Source organism: Vulpes vulpes, chromosome 15 (assembly GCF_048418805.1).
Source record: "Vulpes vulpes isolate BD-2025 chromosome 15, VulVul3, whole genome shotgun sequence".
NCBI lineage: Eukaryota > Metazoa > Chordata > Mammalia > Carnivora > Canidae > Vulpes > Vulpes vulpes.
Window position 1 is genome coordinate 23,526,840 of NC_132794.1, and position 17,323 is coordinate 23,544,162.

The window sequence follows — 17,323 nt, forward strand, 5'->3', positions numbered from 1 at the left end:
TATTGACAGCATTACAATTTAAGAATATAGGTTTATAAACATGAACAGTTGCCACTAATACATCTAACAATCATACTTAATAATAATACTAACTATACTGCTAATAACCCACAGAAGGCTGAAGATAAAAGAGAGATATATTTGCACATCAATGAGAAGATACTGAGATCCTCACAGTTCTAAGAAGAGGTCAGAGAAAGACTTTTTTTTTTTTTTTTTTTTTTTTTTTAGTAGAATCTTTTTTATTCAGAAAAAAAAAAAAAAAACCAAAAAACAAAAAAGTTTTCCACCCACACACAGGAGGGGTTTGGGTAGGGGGAGGTGTCTGTCCATCCAGCCCCAGCCCCCAGCCCATGTGGTTTTGGCAGCAATAAGGGGTGTGGGGTAATGGCCCAAAAAATAAAAATGGTGTACGTGTGTGTATGGGGAGGAGAGGGGTGCAAAAGCAGTGGGGAGTGGTAGGGGGTGGGGACAGACGAGGTCAGTACTGGGAACGCCGCAGGTGGGAAGCCATTTCATAACATTTCTTGTTGATCATACCACCGTGGACACCTTCTTTGCCCATCAGCAGGACTAGCGTCTTGGCAGTCATGGTGACAGTGATGTTGAAAGTGGGCGCTCCACCTGCTCTTGGTCCGAAGGTCCATAGTAAACTCCCCATCCTGCAGCGGCGAGTCCCGGATCACAGAACACTTCTGGCCTCCCAGTGTCAGCCCGTTCACGAAAAAACTCGACCGGTCTTTGCCAACCAGGACACCGACCTCAGCTGGCGTGATGTCGACGAAGGTCTTCCCGGGGACGGCGGCCCACACGGAGGGCGAGTCCTTATAGCCCACGATGGCCGCGTCCTGACAGGTCCCGTCCGCCATGAGGTTGTCGATGTAGGCGATCCAGCGGGCCATGGCTGCTGCGGGGCTGCTGCGGGGCTGCTGCGGGGCTGCTGCGGGGGCCACGGACTGGGCTCGGGGCCTCGGGCTGGGGGGCGGGGGGCGGCGGAGAGCTCGGGGCACGCGCTGCCGTCCGGACCGCGGCTCTGCTCACTGTGCTCGAGTTTTGATGGAAGAGTGGATTCTACCTACCTGACCAGCTCTCCCATCCGCTCCCGGTCTCCTCCTGCCTAAGGCAGCCGATCTTGGGCCAAGAGCCTGGACTGATGCCATGGGAACCGAGGGGCTGAGCCACAGCTGGAAAGCCTGTTGTTTCCCTCTGTTCCACTGATGAAGTGTGTGCAGGATCTTGTCTGAGCTACTGGCTCCAGCAAAGTCCCTAAAACAGTGGGGGGAGGGGGAGTGCGAGGAACGAAACCAGAATGATGTAGTTTTCTCCTCTCTGACAGTCACCTAATGGAAAATTTTTGATTACCTTGACATGCCTTAAATCTACTAATCTTAGGGTACCAGATTTCAATTCACCGTGACTTTGCTCCTTCCTTTCCTGAGAAAATGATTTGGACTTTTTCTTCCAGTTCCCTCCCAGCTCTCCTTTTGAGGAATCTCTCTCTCGGGTTTTCTTTCACCTGAACCAGCAGGAGCTATTTGCCAGAGCTCCTTACCACCCTTCCTGGGCTGTGAGCATGTTCACTTGCTGTTTTATTTCATGGGTATGGTGTTTGCGCCAAGGCCCTCCCCCACGCCCAGCGGAAACCTCAGGTGCTAGTTTCCTCGAGGCCACTTTCCCCCCAGCGCGTCACAACAGACACTGCAGGGCTCATGTCCAGTGGCCTTTTAAAAGTGTAACCCCAATCTCAATGATTTTTGTTTCTCTTTGCCAGGTTTGTATCTATGGAATGCATTTATTCTGGAAATTTGTGTGCTGTTTTACAAAAAGCTTTTATAATCAATAAAAAAAAAAAAAAAAAAAAAGTCTTTCTCTGACCTCTTCAAGCGGTTTGAGAAACAGAAGGAAGTGATCGAGGGGTATCACACGAATGAAGAATCTCTAAAGAAGTGTGTCGAGGATTACATAGTGAGGATTGAGAAGGAGGGCCAGCGGTACCAGGCCCTGAAGGCCCACGCAGAAGAGAAGCTCAAGCTGGCCAGTGAGGAGATCGCCCAGGTGCACGGCAAGGCCCAGGCGGAGGCCCTGGCCTTCCAGGCCAGCCTGAGGAAGGAGCAGATGCGCATCCAGTCACTGGAGAAGACAGTAGAGCAGAAGACTAAGGAAAATGAAGAATTAACCCGAATCTGTGATGACCTCATTTCCAAGATGGAGAAGATCTGACCTGAAGCCCCTCCCCCCCCTTTCTGTATATCTGTCTGTCTGTCTGGGGAAGGTTTTGTGTTCTTTCCTCTCACTTAACCTCTGGTTTTTAAACTAGACTACTTTAAGAAGAGTAAATAAAGTTTCCCTTAGGTTCACACACACAAAAAAAAAAACAAAAAACAATTAACACCTGATATTTGGACTAATTATTTTTCTAGACATCCCAAAATAGACTAGCAACAATTGGAATGGATAATATTAAGCACTTAAACATATGCCAGTGAAAATCCTCGAGAGGTTTCTGCATTTAATAAGATTGGATAATATGGATGACTGTTTTATTATATAATAGTTTTGTAGTACATCTCTCATCTGTTTAGGCAAGGAAATGAAGAGAAAAGAGTAACTCTAATAATAACTTTTTAAACATTGACAGAGTATAATAAATTATTTTCCTTCAGATAAAACTCACAGAATTTATAAAGTTTGCTTAAGAGAACAGAATCGACTAATAGTATAATATGAACAGTAACACATAAAACAAACAAACCTTCTGTTATCTACAAAACTAACTCCTGTTTGATTTTTTAGAGCTTACACATTTCAAAGTCATGTTTTGTTTTAGAAGATACGATCAAATATATCTTCACAGGAACAGGAACAAGTTTGCACCACAGATATTGTGAAGACATATAGAAATGCTTAATCATTTAAGGCAAATCACAACTCTATCTGTAGCATAAAACCAACATATGGCTTTGTCTTAAATTGTGAAAATTCTGTGTATTTCTTTATTTCCTTTACTTTTCAGCTGGAATGTTAATGAATTCGAAGAAGCCAGTATTGGTTTACATAGCCATTTAAAATATTTGCATGCTTCATAACTAAAGGCTGTCTCTTTTCTAATTTTTCTCTATGGTCACTAGATGTTGCTCAGAATGCTGATTGGGGCCAATCAGGAATCTTGAGAATAGTTGTTTTGGCAGAGGTATACAGTGCCAGCCAGACGTAAGGGCATGAGAGGCTAAAGAAAGCTGTCTGTAACCCAAATCCTGCAAAAATACAGGTCTTGGGACCATACTAAGCATTTTCTTAAAATGACAAGGAACTATTCCTCATCTAACAAGAGAAGGGACTATGTTTCCTATCTCCGATATCTATTCTTTTCTTCCTAGAACATTTTTAAGAGAACATGACCTGGATAACTGGATTGTTCTCCAGAGACTATCAATTATTCTAGGAAGAAACAAATGGAAGAGAATAGTACTGGAAAAAGAAGGAAAACTCACATTCAGTTTCAAACTTATTTTTTTATAGTAACAAATGTCACCACAAAGAGAAATAAAAGTAATATTCCCTTAACTTATCAAATATGCGTTCCAGCTACGATATTTAATCCTTAGTCTGTCAGTGGAGTATAGAATAAATTACACCAACTCTGATGTCACTAAGCGATCAGACTTCAGAAAATTGCTTTACTTCTGTGAGATTCAAATTCTCATAAGCACAATATAGATAATTTACTTCAGAGGAATGTTAGATACAAATGTGAAAATAGATGTGTTTGTCATAGAAAAAAACTGTAAACATATAGCTGTTGGATTTCTTTATGCCTGAATGGACTTTGCAAGTCCCTCTTGGAATGATTTTCTGAATCTGGAAGCCTTACCATTAGTCTGAGAAAGATGTTGATTCACTGCCATCTGTAGTTAAAATTCACCAGACCATGAAAGTGCCTTGCTATACATGCAATAGTCCAAACAACTAAATTGCTAATATTTTGTAATATAGACTACCATTTGAATAATGGGAAATACACCACATTTTAATTCATGAAGTGATGATTCTTAATGCTTTTTGTGGCATATATTTCAATATGAGAATCTGATGAAACTGCAGACTTCCCATTTAAAAATGTGCTTTTCTATATTTATAGATAATTTGTTTTGAAGTTCCAATTTCAAGATTCCTCTGAAGCCCACCTACCAATAGTAACAGCCTTCCTACAAAGTTATAGTGGATACATAGCCTCATATTTATTCTAGGCTCCATTATTAAGATGGAAATCAGGGTTAGTCTTTTTTTTCTAATTCTTTTAAATTGGTTACTTTGAAATGAGGTCCTGTTAATCATGTGCTATACTCATAGGAGTAGTCTGAAAACGCTAATGATCATAAAACGTTCAAAGAACTTCAGAAAGTATCATTCTAACCTTTTATATAACTAATTAGAGTTTTACTTCTCTAGAGTCCACTATGATTCTGTGTTATAGTAATTAAATTATACTCCGGAAACAGACAAACAAACAATCCGCAAAGCTTACAGTATCTTGCTTGATTCAATACAATTTAATAGAACAATATACACTTTTGAAATATAAGTACTCCATTTCACTGCTTAGTTTGCTTTTAATTTCACTTAAATAAGTTTTTACCCACTAGAATAAACTAATCAACCATTTCCAATAACTTTACTTTTCTCATAATCTCAGTGTATTGCTGCTGTTGCTTTCTTAACTGGGAAAATAAAAAAAAAATCTACATCAAAATGGAAATTGAATCCACATTATAGCGGTATTAAGAAGAGAAGTACTTGGGGAACTTGAGGATATATTCTAAAGTGACTTTTCAATAAAGAAAACACTACTTGAACTATATTATCTTATTTAAAGCCAAGTGATAGAGTTGCTAAAAGTAGAATGATTTTATCTCCAAAGTTCAAACCTGTGCTCTTGTGTCTTGGGCATTTTAAAACCTTCCCGGTGCCAGTGGGAAAAAACGAAAACAATAATGTTATAAAAATGATAGAACTGTTGTAAAATGTAAATGAAAAAATGTATGGGGGCATCTGGGTAGTTCAGTGGTTGAGTGTTTGCCTTTGGCTCAGGTCACAATCCCAAGGTCCTGGGATCTGCATCGGGCTTTCCTCAGGGAGCCTGCTTCTCCCTCTGCCTATGTCTCTGCCTCTCCCTTTGTGTCTCTCATGAATAAATAAATAAAATGTTTTTAAAAAGTATGTGTATCTGTGTGCATGTATCATTTAATAATTTTAGCTAGTTATCTTAAACATTCACAAAATAAGTGAGTTATTTTGAGATTTTTGTATACTTATTATAATATCATTATTTCAATATTAAATATATTAATCAGCAATTAATTTACTTAAACTATCTGTCAAATTTAAAGTAAAATATATGCTTCCATCATCCTCCTAACACAAAGTCACATACAAAAGTTTAAAAAGTGTGCCTGTATAATTAAAACAATCTTATATAATACATGTTGAAATAACTTTCAAGCCCCTCTTGCCCAAAAGGACTTGTCAGGAATCTGAAACTTTAATAACTTTTGTGTCCCTGTAAATGCTCTGTTTGAGCAGATATACAGTGTAACTAGTTAGACAATCCCCAAACACCAAGATAGCTCTGGGCTTTCTCATCCCAAACAAGGTTGATTATGTGGCTCCAGACAATCAGATTTTTTTTTTCTCTTTTTCTCTTCCTCATACATAATTCTCTATTGTAAAAAAGGGTCCTGATCATGCCCCATTTTTCGATTCTCCCAAAGGACTCTCCCAAAGTGTTTGTACCACTTAAATTGTCTTCTGAAATCATTTTTTTTAACAGTTTCTGGTGATGAGGATGGGATCCTAAGCTAACTGCTAACAGCCTGAAGGACGAGACACATGCAAAGTCTTGCTGAACCCTTTCAGTTGGCTGTTCCTCAGGTCATCACTGAGGGTCATGGGTAAAGCACTGTTGGATTTGAACTCTACTCCCTTGGCTGTAACTCTCCAATCCAAACAAACTTTACTTAAAAATATTTATATAATATATAATTCAGGCAGTTCCCAGAAAGGTTTTGGGATCCCTAAAGGTTCCAAGAAAGCTATTTTCGGAGTTCCCAGTGGGTGGCAACCATTAGCAGATCTTTAAGATTCCAAAGTGACTTCATTCATAGTGTCATTGCAAAGGGCTATGGAAAAATGAAAGACACAGGAGGTACCTAAAACAATAGACTTGCAAACACTGATGTTACCACTACTATTTCCTCTATCTGTTAAAGTGACTATGTGTCTAGCAAGGAGTTTTATAGGTACTAAGATCTCTTATATTTAATTAAATGTTTACAAGTAAATTATTTAACAATGCCTAATAATCCCAAAGTTATTGATCAGGACTGATATTTATACTAGATTTGATGTGTTCACTCTTTTAATCTCATTAGTAGGTTTTAAAATAAGGTTTTAAAACTTACATTGTTAGTGCTTTTTTCCTTTAAAAATAAAATTCACAAGGATACAATAAAAATCCTCACTTTGCTAACATAAAAAATGAGATCAATTTATATTGTTTTTAAACTTTTCCTTCAATTTGTGTTGTTTTCCTTTGATATATTGGGAAACCTCCTCATGTTGGTACATATATAGAATTTACAGAAAACTTTTGGTTATCTGATATTTATCCCATCTAATCTTCTAAGGGAATAATTTGTAGTGATTTCAAGCAGTTTATTTCCTATATCATATTCAATATCATTACACAAGGAGATGTACTCAGTGAATTGAGGTTTTTTTTTTTCCCTAGATATTTTGTGCTCTAAAATAGAATATCAATATTTTTCTAAGGCAGGCTATCTGAGCATGGTTTTGTTTGTTCCTTAATCTATTGTTTTTATTTTAGAATGTAACAAGTGAGTGTAGCAGAAAAATGTATTTTGAAATATTAATAATTACCTTTCTCCAGGATTTAGGGTTTTTTTTCTGATTTTCATTAGGCTATTCTGTGATTTCAGAGAAATGATGTGACAGCAGAAAATAGAAGCAGGGGTGGGGGTGGGGATGGGTGGAAACCAGGTGTAGGCCAGATTCTACTCTTCAGAGGCCTAGATTCTTTCAGAAAAACAAGAACAAAAAACTTTTACAAAAGATGGAAAGGTCAATGTTGAATAAGAGCAAGACTCCCTGGGTGCACTCCTTCCTTTCTCTAGCCCCTCCACACTCTTGGGGAGAAGCGATGATTCAGAGAAGTAGTGGATTGGCAAGGGCAGACAGATAGGACATGTAGGCAGACACATGGCTTTGAGGATAAATGGTAGTTTCTTGAACACCATCCTGACCTGGGTGATCACAATGATCCCCACATCCTCTAAAGTAGAGGGACAAGTGAAAAGATATCAGATTAAAAGAACAATATGATGGAGACCAAGGCTATGTTGGTCCTAAAAAGAGCCCTAAGGAAGATGGAAACAGTGATATTAGGCAAATTAAGGTTTCAATACTGCAAAGAAATGAAATATTGACTCATATTTTTTAAAGACAAATAACATGCTTTCTATTCTCTAGGTCTTTGGACTAAGAACTTTCCTATTATATAAACTAATTCTTATGCTTCCCCTAAGTGAACTTGAATCCTAATATGTTATTTGTGTCATTTATTTAAACTATATAAATTGTGCCATTTTGATAGCCCAATCTACTGATAAAGCAATTTGCAAGTTTATAAATAATCAGGAACAGCATCTTTGCAAGAGGCACTACAGTATTAAAAAGTGTCCTAGATTCAGGAGAAAAATAATGGTGAATAAGATATATGGAATGAAAGCACAAAAAAAGAGGAACACCAGAGTGGCTCAGTGGTTAAACACTGCTCTTGGCTCAGGTCATGATCCAGGGGTCCTGAGATCAAGTCACTTATCAGGCTCTCTGCAGGGAGCCTGCTTCCCCCTCTCCCTCTGCCTATGTCTCTACCTCTCTCTCTGTGTCTCTCATGAATAAATAAATAAAAATCATTAAAAACAAAAAAGCACAATAAAAGAATGTTCATTTTCTTCTACTTTGGAAAATAATTTAAATTAAGAAACTTAAGTGTCAATAAGTGCAACAGCCTTTTTAAAATTTTTCTAGGTTTGATTTTAAGAATTAGTAATGATAATATCTTGTGTCTTAGTTTTATAAAATAACTTCTTTGCATATTTAACTACACATAACAATTATTTTAATTATAACTAAAATCAGACACTAAACTTCCTATATGATTTTGTAAAATTTATATTTACAAAATCTCACACAAATATGATGATGATGATTATATTAATAATAATACCCTTTCAGATACTCACCTAATCAATTACCAATGTGAACTTAAACTACCAATTTATTTAGTGTATATTCTTTTGTTTCAATTTACTGGTAAGTTGAAGGGTATAGAATGACTAACTTTGTGGCTTTAATGAGCCAGCAAACTGTCCAATGCCTTGTAAGCCTAAATTCTCATCATGCATGTGGACTGCTATGCCTTCACCTCCTCCAGAAAAATGGAGTGCTGAGAATTCAAAGCCCAGGCTGCATTTATGTCCTAACAAAGTCCTATGTTGCTGAACCAAAAATCTCATGTGTTTTCTAGGTATCCATGATTCTTTGGCAAATTGTTAGCATACAAATAGCATATAATATCAGATGCTTAAAACTTCTTGCCACTGCATACATCAGCATTTTATCTAGTAACAATTCTCTTGTTTTTCTCTGAGGAACAGTCTCCTCTTCATTTCCTGTGTATATTTTTCAGGTGAAAAAACTCCACCCAACAAAACAGAGAACATGCACCTCAGCTGTGGACATTGAGAGCACTGGAGTTTATTGAACAAAGAAATTAAGTTAATAAAAAGATTATGACATGACTTGAACTACTGAAAGTGAGGTTTAGACTTCTGCTCAAATACTTTTTCAAGTATATATATTTTTTCTATTGTATCTTTATTAAATTGGTTATTAGGAGGAATTGTGATTTCCTGTGCTTCTATTTCTTTACCTATAAAATAAAGATAATGTTAGTTTCTACTTCATGGAAAAACTGTGAAAATGAAATGAGTTAATTTATGTAAATTCTTTACAAGAGTGCCTGGCATGCTCGAAGCACTCAAAGATTGACTCTGTAATTGTACAAATTGTAATTTGAACATTGTAATTTTATTTGTACAATTATAATTGTACCTCTGAGATTGTAAACCAAGAGGAGTAGATACCACATGGATTGACATTCATTGACAATGAAACCAAGCAGAGTAGAAATGGAGAAGAATCTGTCCTGGGGAAATTATTTGAATCTCAGATTTAATCTGTTAGAAGCTCATGGATTCAGAGTTCTGTATACCAATAAATTCCACTCACATTTTTTCAAAGCACTTTTGACTTAGATTTTGTGTCACTTGCATCTAAAATAATTCAATACTAAGGAACAACATGAAAATAAACGTACTTACAATTCAGAATAAACTGAGAAATAGCAGGGTGATTAAAAGTAAGGACCCCTATATTTTGGCCCAATTATATATAAGTGAAACATATTTAGTTGCTCTGACTTGCACTTTTGAAGTTCTATCATGTATCATTCACCTGTGCTGCATAGCAAACAACTGCAAATTTAAGAGGCTTAGAATAACGCTTATTTCTTGCTCACATTACAGACTGATGATCAAAGACAAGGATTGGCTCAGTTTAGCTGTCTCAGATTGTCTATCTTCCAAAACTCAAGCTAAGGGAGTAGTGCTCATGAGGAACATGCCCTTTTTTTGTGGCAAAGGGCAAGGGGTAAAGAAGGTGAGTTGAACCAATTCCAGTGATATATATAATGCTGTTATGTGACACCTAACATAAAATGCATATATGGCATAGAGTTTAATGGCTCAGATCTCATGGGCTAGCACAAGTTACAAGACTGAGACATCATCAATGGGACAAAGAAGTATAATTATTCCCTGAAAGCATAGGCAAGCCATTTGGCGGTAGTGGTGTGATAACCCTCTAGAGAGGTATAGGGAATGAATGAACATAATAATATCTGGAATATTAAAGTATTTGTTAGAAAAAAGAATTTGGGGGTATAATGCTTTTTGCTTTCAGTTTCAATAACATTATATAAAAATGTTATCATATCAGACTTAAGCTGTCCTAATTAGATGTAGTTGGAGTTGGTAGGAAGTCCTTTGTCTCTATTGTCTGCAATTTAAAATGGAGGGAAGAATGATTTTCTAGACCAGAATTAGTTTCAATTGTAATAGAGGAGTGTAAAACTAGAGATAGATTGGAACTTAGAAGAAAATTTTTCTTTTCTGTGTTTTAAAGCTTCTCTTTTAAAAGGAACACTTTTCTCTATTTTAAAGAGGCAGCTACAAGGCAAGGGCAGCTTGGATCTGCAGCCCATATCATTATTATGAGTTGTCCAGAGGCTGAAGCCAGGTGAGACCTAGCATAAAGATTAATCTGATAGATAATGGTTATTAAGCATTTAATATATGTTAGGCAGTGTAGTGTTCTAAACATTTTATATGCATTAAATAATTTATTCAGTATTGTAATGTCATAAGTTGGCACTATTAACATCCTCCTTGTGTGGATAAGCAGGAGCTTGTTTAAGTAACTTGTACAAAAGTACCTGGTTAGGAAATGACGGAACTGGATTCAAGCCTAGCAGGCATTGACCAGTGAATACACTACTATCTTACAGGACAAGAGTATCAACAGCTTGCTACTGTATTTCTGAAATCCCCAAACAGGTTCTGGATTCCAATATTGTATTATTGCTTTAAAGAAATTTTGGAAAATCAAGAACAAAAGCAAAAACTGAGCAAATTTTTCCCCTCCATGCTTCCATCACATGAGTTGTGCCCATTACTCACTTCCAGATTTCAGATTACATTCAGCAGGGCTCAGTGGAGAGTATATCAGGAGCTTGAGAGAGGTGACCCTCCTCCAACTTCTTCACTTATATATGTAGAAATCAGGAGATGTCACATTCAGTGACAAACTCAGAGCAAACTCTCTCCTCCACTCTACAACTATAGGAATGAAGAAGGTCCTGGTACTCAACCTGCTTCTGAGAAATCCATCCCTAATTCTGAGCCTCTTCTTATCACTACTTGCCTAGGACCATCAAGATTATCCACAGTGTTCTCTCTATTCTGGTTTCTTTTAGTTACAGTGGAAGTGTAGTCACCTAGCAAGCTATGATCTTTATATTCCCATATAATTTTGTTTTTCCTCTGGGCTGGATCAATACCTTAAAAATTTTGATCCAATGGGATCTCTGGAACTCACAGTCTTTAATAAAATCTACTTATCTCTCTTCTCTCTACCATTTAATCTTCCATTTATAAACTTCTTTATGAAATTAAAGTCCTGGAATAATTGTTGATCTGAATTTCTCTTCTATTATTTTCTATTAAACTCATTTTGATGAGACTTCTTCCTTCCCATCCCACATACACCCGAGGGAAATTATTCTACTCAAGATTAACTGTATCCTCCACAATGTTTATATGGTCAATTCTTAATATTCATATTACTTGACTTAACAGTAATTTTTGACACTGCTTATCTTTGAAATCCTTTCTTTATTAGGCTTGTGGGAAACACACTCTTGCTGTTCTTATTTTTAATGAATTATCCTTTCTATCTCTTTTTATGTGCCTATTTTATCCCCGTAATATTAGTCTTTGGATATAATTTTAAATATTATCATTATACTATTAATTCTAAACTTTGTGTCTCTAGAACAGACATCACCCCTAAACTACAGGCTTGTGAAGGCAGGTTCCTAGTCAATATTTAATTTCAGTTTCCAAACGATATCTAATATCTGGTATATCCAAAGTATCTTCTCCTAAAATTTGCTTTTGGACAATCTTTCTCTTCTTGGTTCATGGGAATTCCAACTTACTCAAAATACTAACTTCAAATACTAACAAATACTAACCAAAATCCAAACTTACAAAAAGATGGTATCAAAATATTAATATCAGACACAATGGATTATATGATAAAATGTTTTATGAGACCAAAATAGTCATTACTTAAGCATAAAAGTTAAAAAAAATCACAACAATGGTATACCATGAATGTTTATACATTTCACTTAGTCTCCACACTGACACATTAAGCAGAAAATGACAAGAAAAAGAAAGAGAGAGAAAGGGAGAGTAGGAAAGAGAGAGAAACAGAAAGGAGAGAGGAGGAGAGTGAGGGAGAAAGGACAGAGAGGAAAGAGATGATTTATACAACATAATATAAGCTTAATTTAGTAGTCTTATATAAACACACCTCCTCCAGGAGAAATATTATTTTAAAAACCCAATCACTAATTGAATTTAAATAAAAAATTAAAAGAATAAAAAATAAAAATCTGATCACTAACTATACTAAAGAAATAGAATTGTAAAATACAAAAGAAGTATACAAAATAATAATCTATGATCATACTTCTCTAAGCATATCAAAATAATAGCAAGGAATACAAAAAGGTTTTAAAGAATCTGTATTTTTTCAATAATTAGAAAATATGGTTCTAACTAATACATGGTCAAAGTGATAATCACATTGCATATTATAAAATATTCAAAACTGAACAGCAGATAAAATACTACATTCCCTAGCAACACAGTTAATGCACTTGGATAATGCATTTGGATGAAACCTATGACTTTAATATATAAGTTGGAGTCAGATATTTTCAAAAAAGACAATCTAGTTAGAAAAGATTAGAAAAGTGGGGAAACCAAAGAATATAGCATGAATGGAACAACAACAACAAAAAGAGAAATAAATAATAGCAACAATGAATAAAAAGTTTTAAGCAGTTTTTTTGAAAAAAAAAAAAACTAATAACAAGAGAAAACTTCAACTAAGAATGTTCAGCATAAAATTGAAAATACACACAATGTGGGCAGCCCTGGTGGCTCAGCGGGTTTAGCACTGCCTCCAGCCCAGGGTGTGATCCCAGAGACCTGGGATAGAGTCCCATATCAGGCTCCCTGCATGGAGCCTGCTTCTCCCTCTGCCTGTGTCTCTATGAACAAATAAATAAAATGTTTTTTAAAAAAGAAAATACACACAATGATATGACAAAAAAGGGAGACTAACTGTAAATGAGATAGAGATTAAAGTAATATATTAACCGTCCCGATATTCTAAAAAATACATTTTTAATCTTGTGGAAAGTACTAAGTACCAAAATGACTCTCTTAAAAATGGCTGAAAAAATTAAGGAATGAAACACAAAATCATAATTTTTCCACAGTAAAGACACAATAAAGGTACTACCCCAAGATAATTTAATCACTGAGTTTTAGCAACTCTTCAAGAAGTATATAAGTCTTTCTTATCAAATGGGGGAGGGTAATGAACCATAGCATTCACTTCAACAACACATAAGGACTCAGAAAACATAATTCAAATCTATTTTTATTAAAATTTAAATGCAAATATCTTAGATAAAATATCCTAGTATCCCCTAACTAAATCCAGATGCTTAAATTATTTATGTGTGTATTACATAAATTCAACATGTGTGCATGTACCTTCTATCTCTTTATCATTAGGATATTCCCCAAAAGTGATGAAATTTCATCATCAGAACAGGTATTAACATAATTCACTGCATAATTACAGGAGAAAATAATTATGATCATAGATGCAAAATGAATTTGATATTATTTTAATCTATAGTAAAATAATTTTAGGTACCTTTAATTAGATTTAAAATTGTTTACAATGAATATGTAATAAATCATACAAAAAAATCATAGTGGGGAAAATGTTAGGAGCATTTCCTTTGTAAGGATGTACAAAAAAATAATGGCAACTGTGATATTTTATTCAAAAGTATAATATAGTCCCTAGGCAATGGAAAAGAAAAGTAATAAAAGCAAAATAATTAAAAGGAATGAAACAAAATCACTCTAGGCAAATGTTAAAATGCACACAGATGACTCTTGAAGCCTCTACAGAAAATATTTAAAGTAAGATAAGAACGTTATAAGATCAGTCATGTAAAATTTCAAACCAACCATGCTGCGTTCACTTTGTGGGTGCACTTTGTGCTGTGCTTCCTGCTGGTGACTTGACACCATCATCACTCGGCTGATCCCTGGGAACTGGTTATTAATATTAATATTAATATTCTGGTTATTTCCCAGAATAACCTTCCCCTTAATGTGTCAAGTTCAATTGCACTAATGAGAAGCACTCACAGATTCAGAAGCCTGAAATGAACTGGCAACCAACAGTTTTAGACTGCCAAAACGTCAGTTTCTGGTGGCTACTACAGGATCAGAAAGCATCTCTGGCTGTCCTTCTTCTACATCTTTCCCATGACTGGTGACTCTCCATTACTATGCTTATCCCAGTGCTTCAGTTTAACTTTGATTTTTTTTTTTAAGACCACTTTTTTAAAGCAGGTTTAGGCTAACAGCAAAATTGAGAGGGATGTATAGAGAATGATGTTTTCACCCATTCTCTAGCTACAGCTCTTCCCACCTTGCTGCCCCGTTTTCTACATTAAACCCATTTGCATATCACCTGATTCTATTTTTTCTGACTGATGTGCATACCTACATGATGACATTACAAATAAATGGTCTGGAAATATAAATACCAACATCAAGATACTGGCTATTTCAAGGAAAAGGGGAAGGAAGTGGAATTAGCAAGGAATACAATGGCAAATTTCAGTTGTGTCACTTTTATTTATTAAGAAATAAAATATGAGGAAAGTACAGCCGCTGAATTAAAACTTGTTAAAGCTGTATTAGGTAAATCAATGAGTGTTAAAAACGTGAAAAGTTTTATGCATTATTCCAGATTTTTAAAATATTTCCTTAAATAAAAAGTTGCAGGGCAACTTGGGTGGCTTAGCAGTTTAGCGTTGCCTTCGGTCCAGGGCGTGGTCCTGGAGACTGGGGATCGAGTCCTACATCGGGCTCCTGCGTGGAGCCTGCTTCTCCCTCTGCCTGTGTCTCTACCTCTCTCTCTCTCTCTCTCTCTCTCTCTCTGTGTGTGTGTGTCTATGAATAAATAAATAAATCTTTTTTTAAAAAAGTTGCAAACTGGTCTTTTTACCTGAGATGCTTTCCAATATTTCTTTTTAAGTCATCAGATTTCTTGTTTAACTTACTCAATTATGGCCAGAAAAGTATAATTATATTGATGAATATGACTGATATAAAACACTAAAATTATCATCATCTGGGCTGACATTAGGTGTCTAGACACTTTGCCGTTAAAATGATATATTATTAGTTTCAGAGGATTTCATGAATGAACTTGATTTCCATTTCAAATTCAAATTTTTAGTCAACCATAACATATTACAGCAATGTTTGCTATATCATCTCTTTGAAGTGCTATTTAAAAACTATCTTTGAAGAAACTTGAAATTTGAGTCTTAGTTGAGAGATGAGTGCATCCTCATCCTTCTCCCAAATAGATATCATATCAGTAGATTCCTTCACCATACTAACTTTACAGTGAAAATGAAGATGAGAAACCTGTTCAAATGCTAAGCTGGCCAAATTATGCAACAGCTGTCTAATAAACTCTTCACAAAAGAAGGAATATGAACATTAGTTTGAAAAGTTCATTTAGGGGCAGCCGGCTAGCTCAGTTGGTAGGGCAGACAACTCTGGTTTTAGGGTCGTGAGTTCAGGCCCCAGGTCGGGTATATACCTTACTGAAAAATAAAATAAAAAAGTTCATTTATGGTTTTCAGAAAATGATAAAATATTTTTATGAGTTTTATAACTACTATGGGTTTATTGAGACAAGAAGTATTAATACAGAGTGAGAGCATTAAAAACCATTTAAAACCTAAGCCTAGGGGATCCCTGGGTGGCTCAGCAGTTTAGAACCACCTTCGGCCCAGGGCATGATCCTGGAGACCCAGGATCGAGTCCCACATCTGGCTCCCTGCATAGAGCCTGCTTCTCCCTCTGCCTGTGTCTCTCATGAATAAATAAATAAATAAAATATTAAAAAAAATAAAACCTAAGCCTATTATGGTAGTCTTGGTCTTAATCCTAATGCCCCTACCCACCTACCACCATTTTTTCAGGTGCTAATAATTAGCCCCCGTATCCTCAACAGGTCTCCCAAAGAAGCCCCATGTATGGTTAACTAAAATTGCAAATAAACTTTATCTCATTTTTAAATGCTTCCTGATGGAAGACCTGAAAGACCATGAGAGCTATTTAAGAGTTTTCAGTCGTTAGCCATATATTAAGCCGATCTTGTGAACGGCTTAATGTAAGATTCACGCATAATCATACTTCATGTGAACATAGTGGGGTAACTCAAAACTTACTTTCATAAGTACCTAGAAGAACTGCAAATAGAACTTGCCTTCTCTGGGGCTTGAGATTAGGAGACAATTTGTCTTCCTCTCTCCAGAAATACTTCTAGATATCTTTTTGACAATTTCCAGAGTGGGAGAATGGGATCTATAGTTTTGCCCCTGAGAGAATCTGAGAATTGCAATTTGACCCCTTTACCTCTTTACCTCCTTCCTCTGCTCAAGATATTAAGAGTCAGTGGACTGGCATCAGACCACTCAAGTTCTCCTCACTCATTCAAAATCTCAAGCAGCTTAGATGTTTGTTACACCATGTGCAGCCACTATGTAGACAGTCTCACTCATAGCCTGAATATCAGAAGTGATAGAGACATTTAAAGGAAAATCTTATGGTTGAAGAGTAGAGAAATTAAGAATTTTGCTTCTTTAAAACAACATGAATAGGATTAAAAAGAATCTTGAAAGAGCTGAAAGTGATTATGTAGAAATACTACACTGAACTGAGAAAAAAATAGAACTTCCAGTAAATAAGATCTGGTCTCTGAGTAGAAGTGAGCAGAGGGATTTGGGATATGCTCACTGAGTGTAGTAAGCCATCCTGTACTATAGTGCTAAGTATATAGTATCGGGAACTGCAAGAATTTGGTCATTTATAGAAAAATTATTTTATGTCTATAATGTCCCAATCACTGTGTTGGACTAGGGGCCTGTGGAAAAAGCTCTTGAAATAGTATATATAAGCAGCAACAAATAAGTAAATACTCCTCCAATATAATATGATAGTGTGTAAAAGGATTATGCATAAAGAGAAATTAGCAAAATTCATTTAATCTTTGAATTAAAATGAAAATCTCAGTGTGCTGTTTCTTCAGTTTATGATTTAATTTGAATATCATATGGAAGAAGCTACTGAACACATCTGCTAGGTTAATTCTATTTGTAATCTTGCTAACTTTTAGATTGACAGATATATAGAAAGTCTGGGCAATCAGAAACATGGGT

At 35.9% G+C, this 17,323-nt stretch overlaps 1 protein-coding gene across 1 annotated transcript; it reads right to left on the reverse strand.

Annotated features, from left to right (window-relative positions):
- Positions 1–359: 359 nt before the first annotated feature.
- On the reverse strand, positions 360–1,040 carry LOC112924789 (profilin-1). The gene is given in 2 exon segments (XM_026005270.2): positions 360–626; positions 628–1,040. Coding segments are annotated over 2 exon segments (420 nt in total). The 5' UTR covers positions 903–1,040; the 3' UTR covers positions 360–481.
- Positions 1,041–17,323: the final 16,283 nt, after the last annotated feature.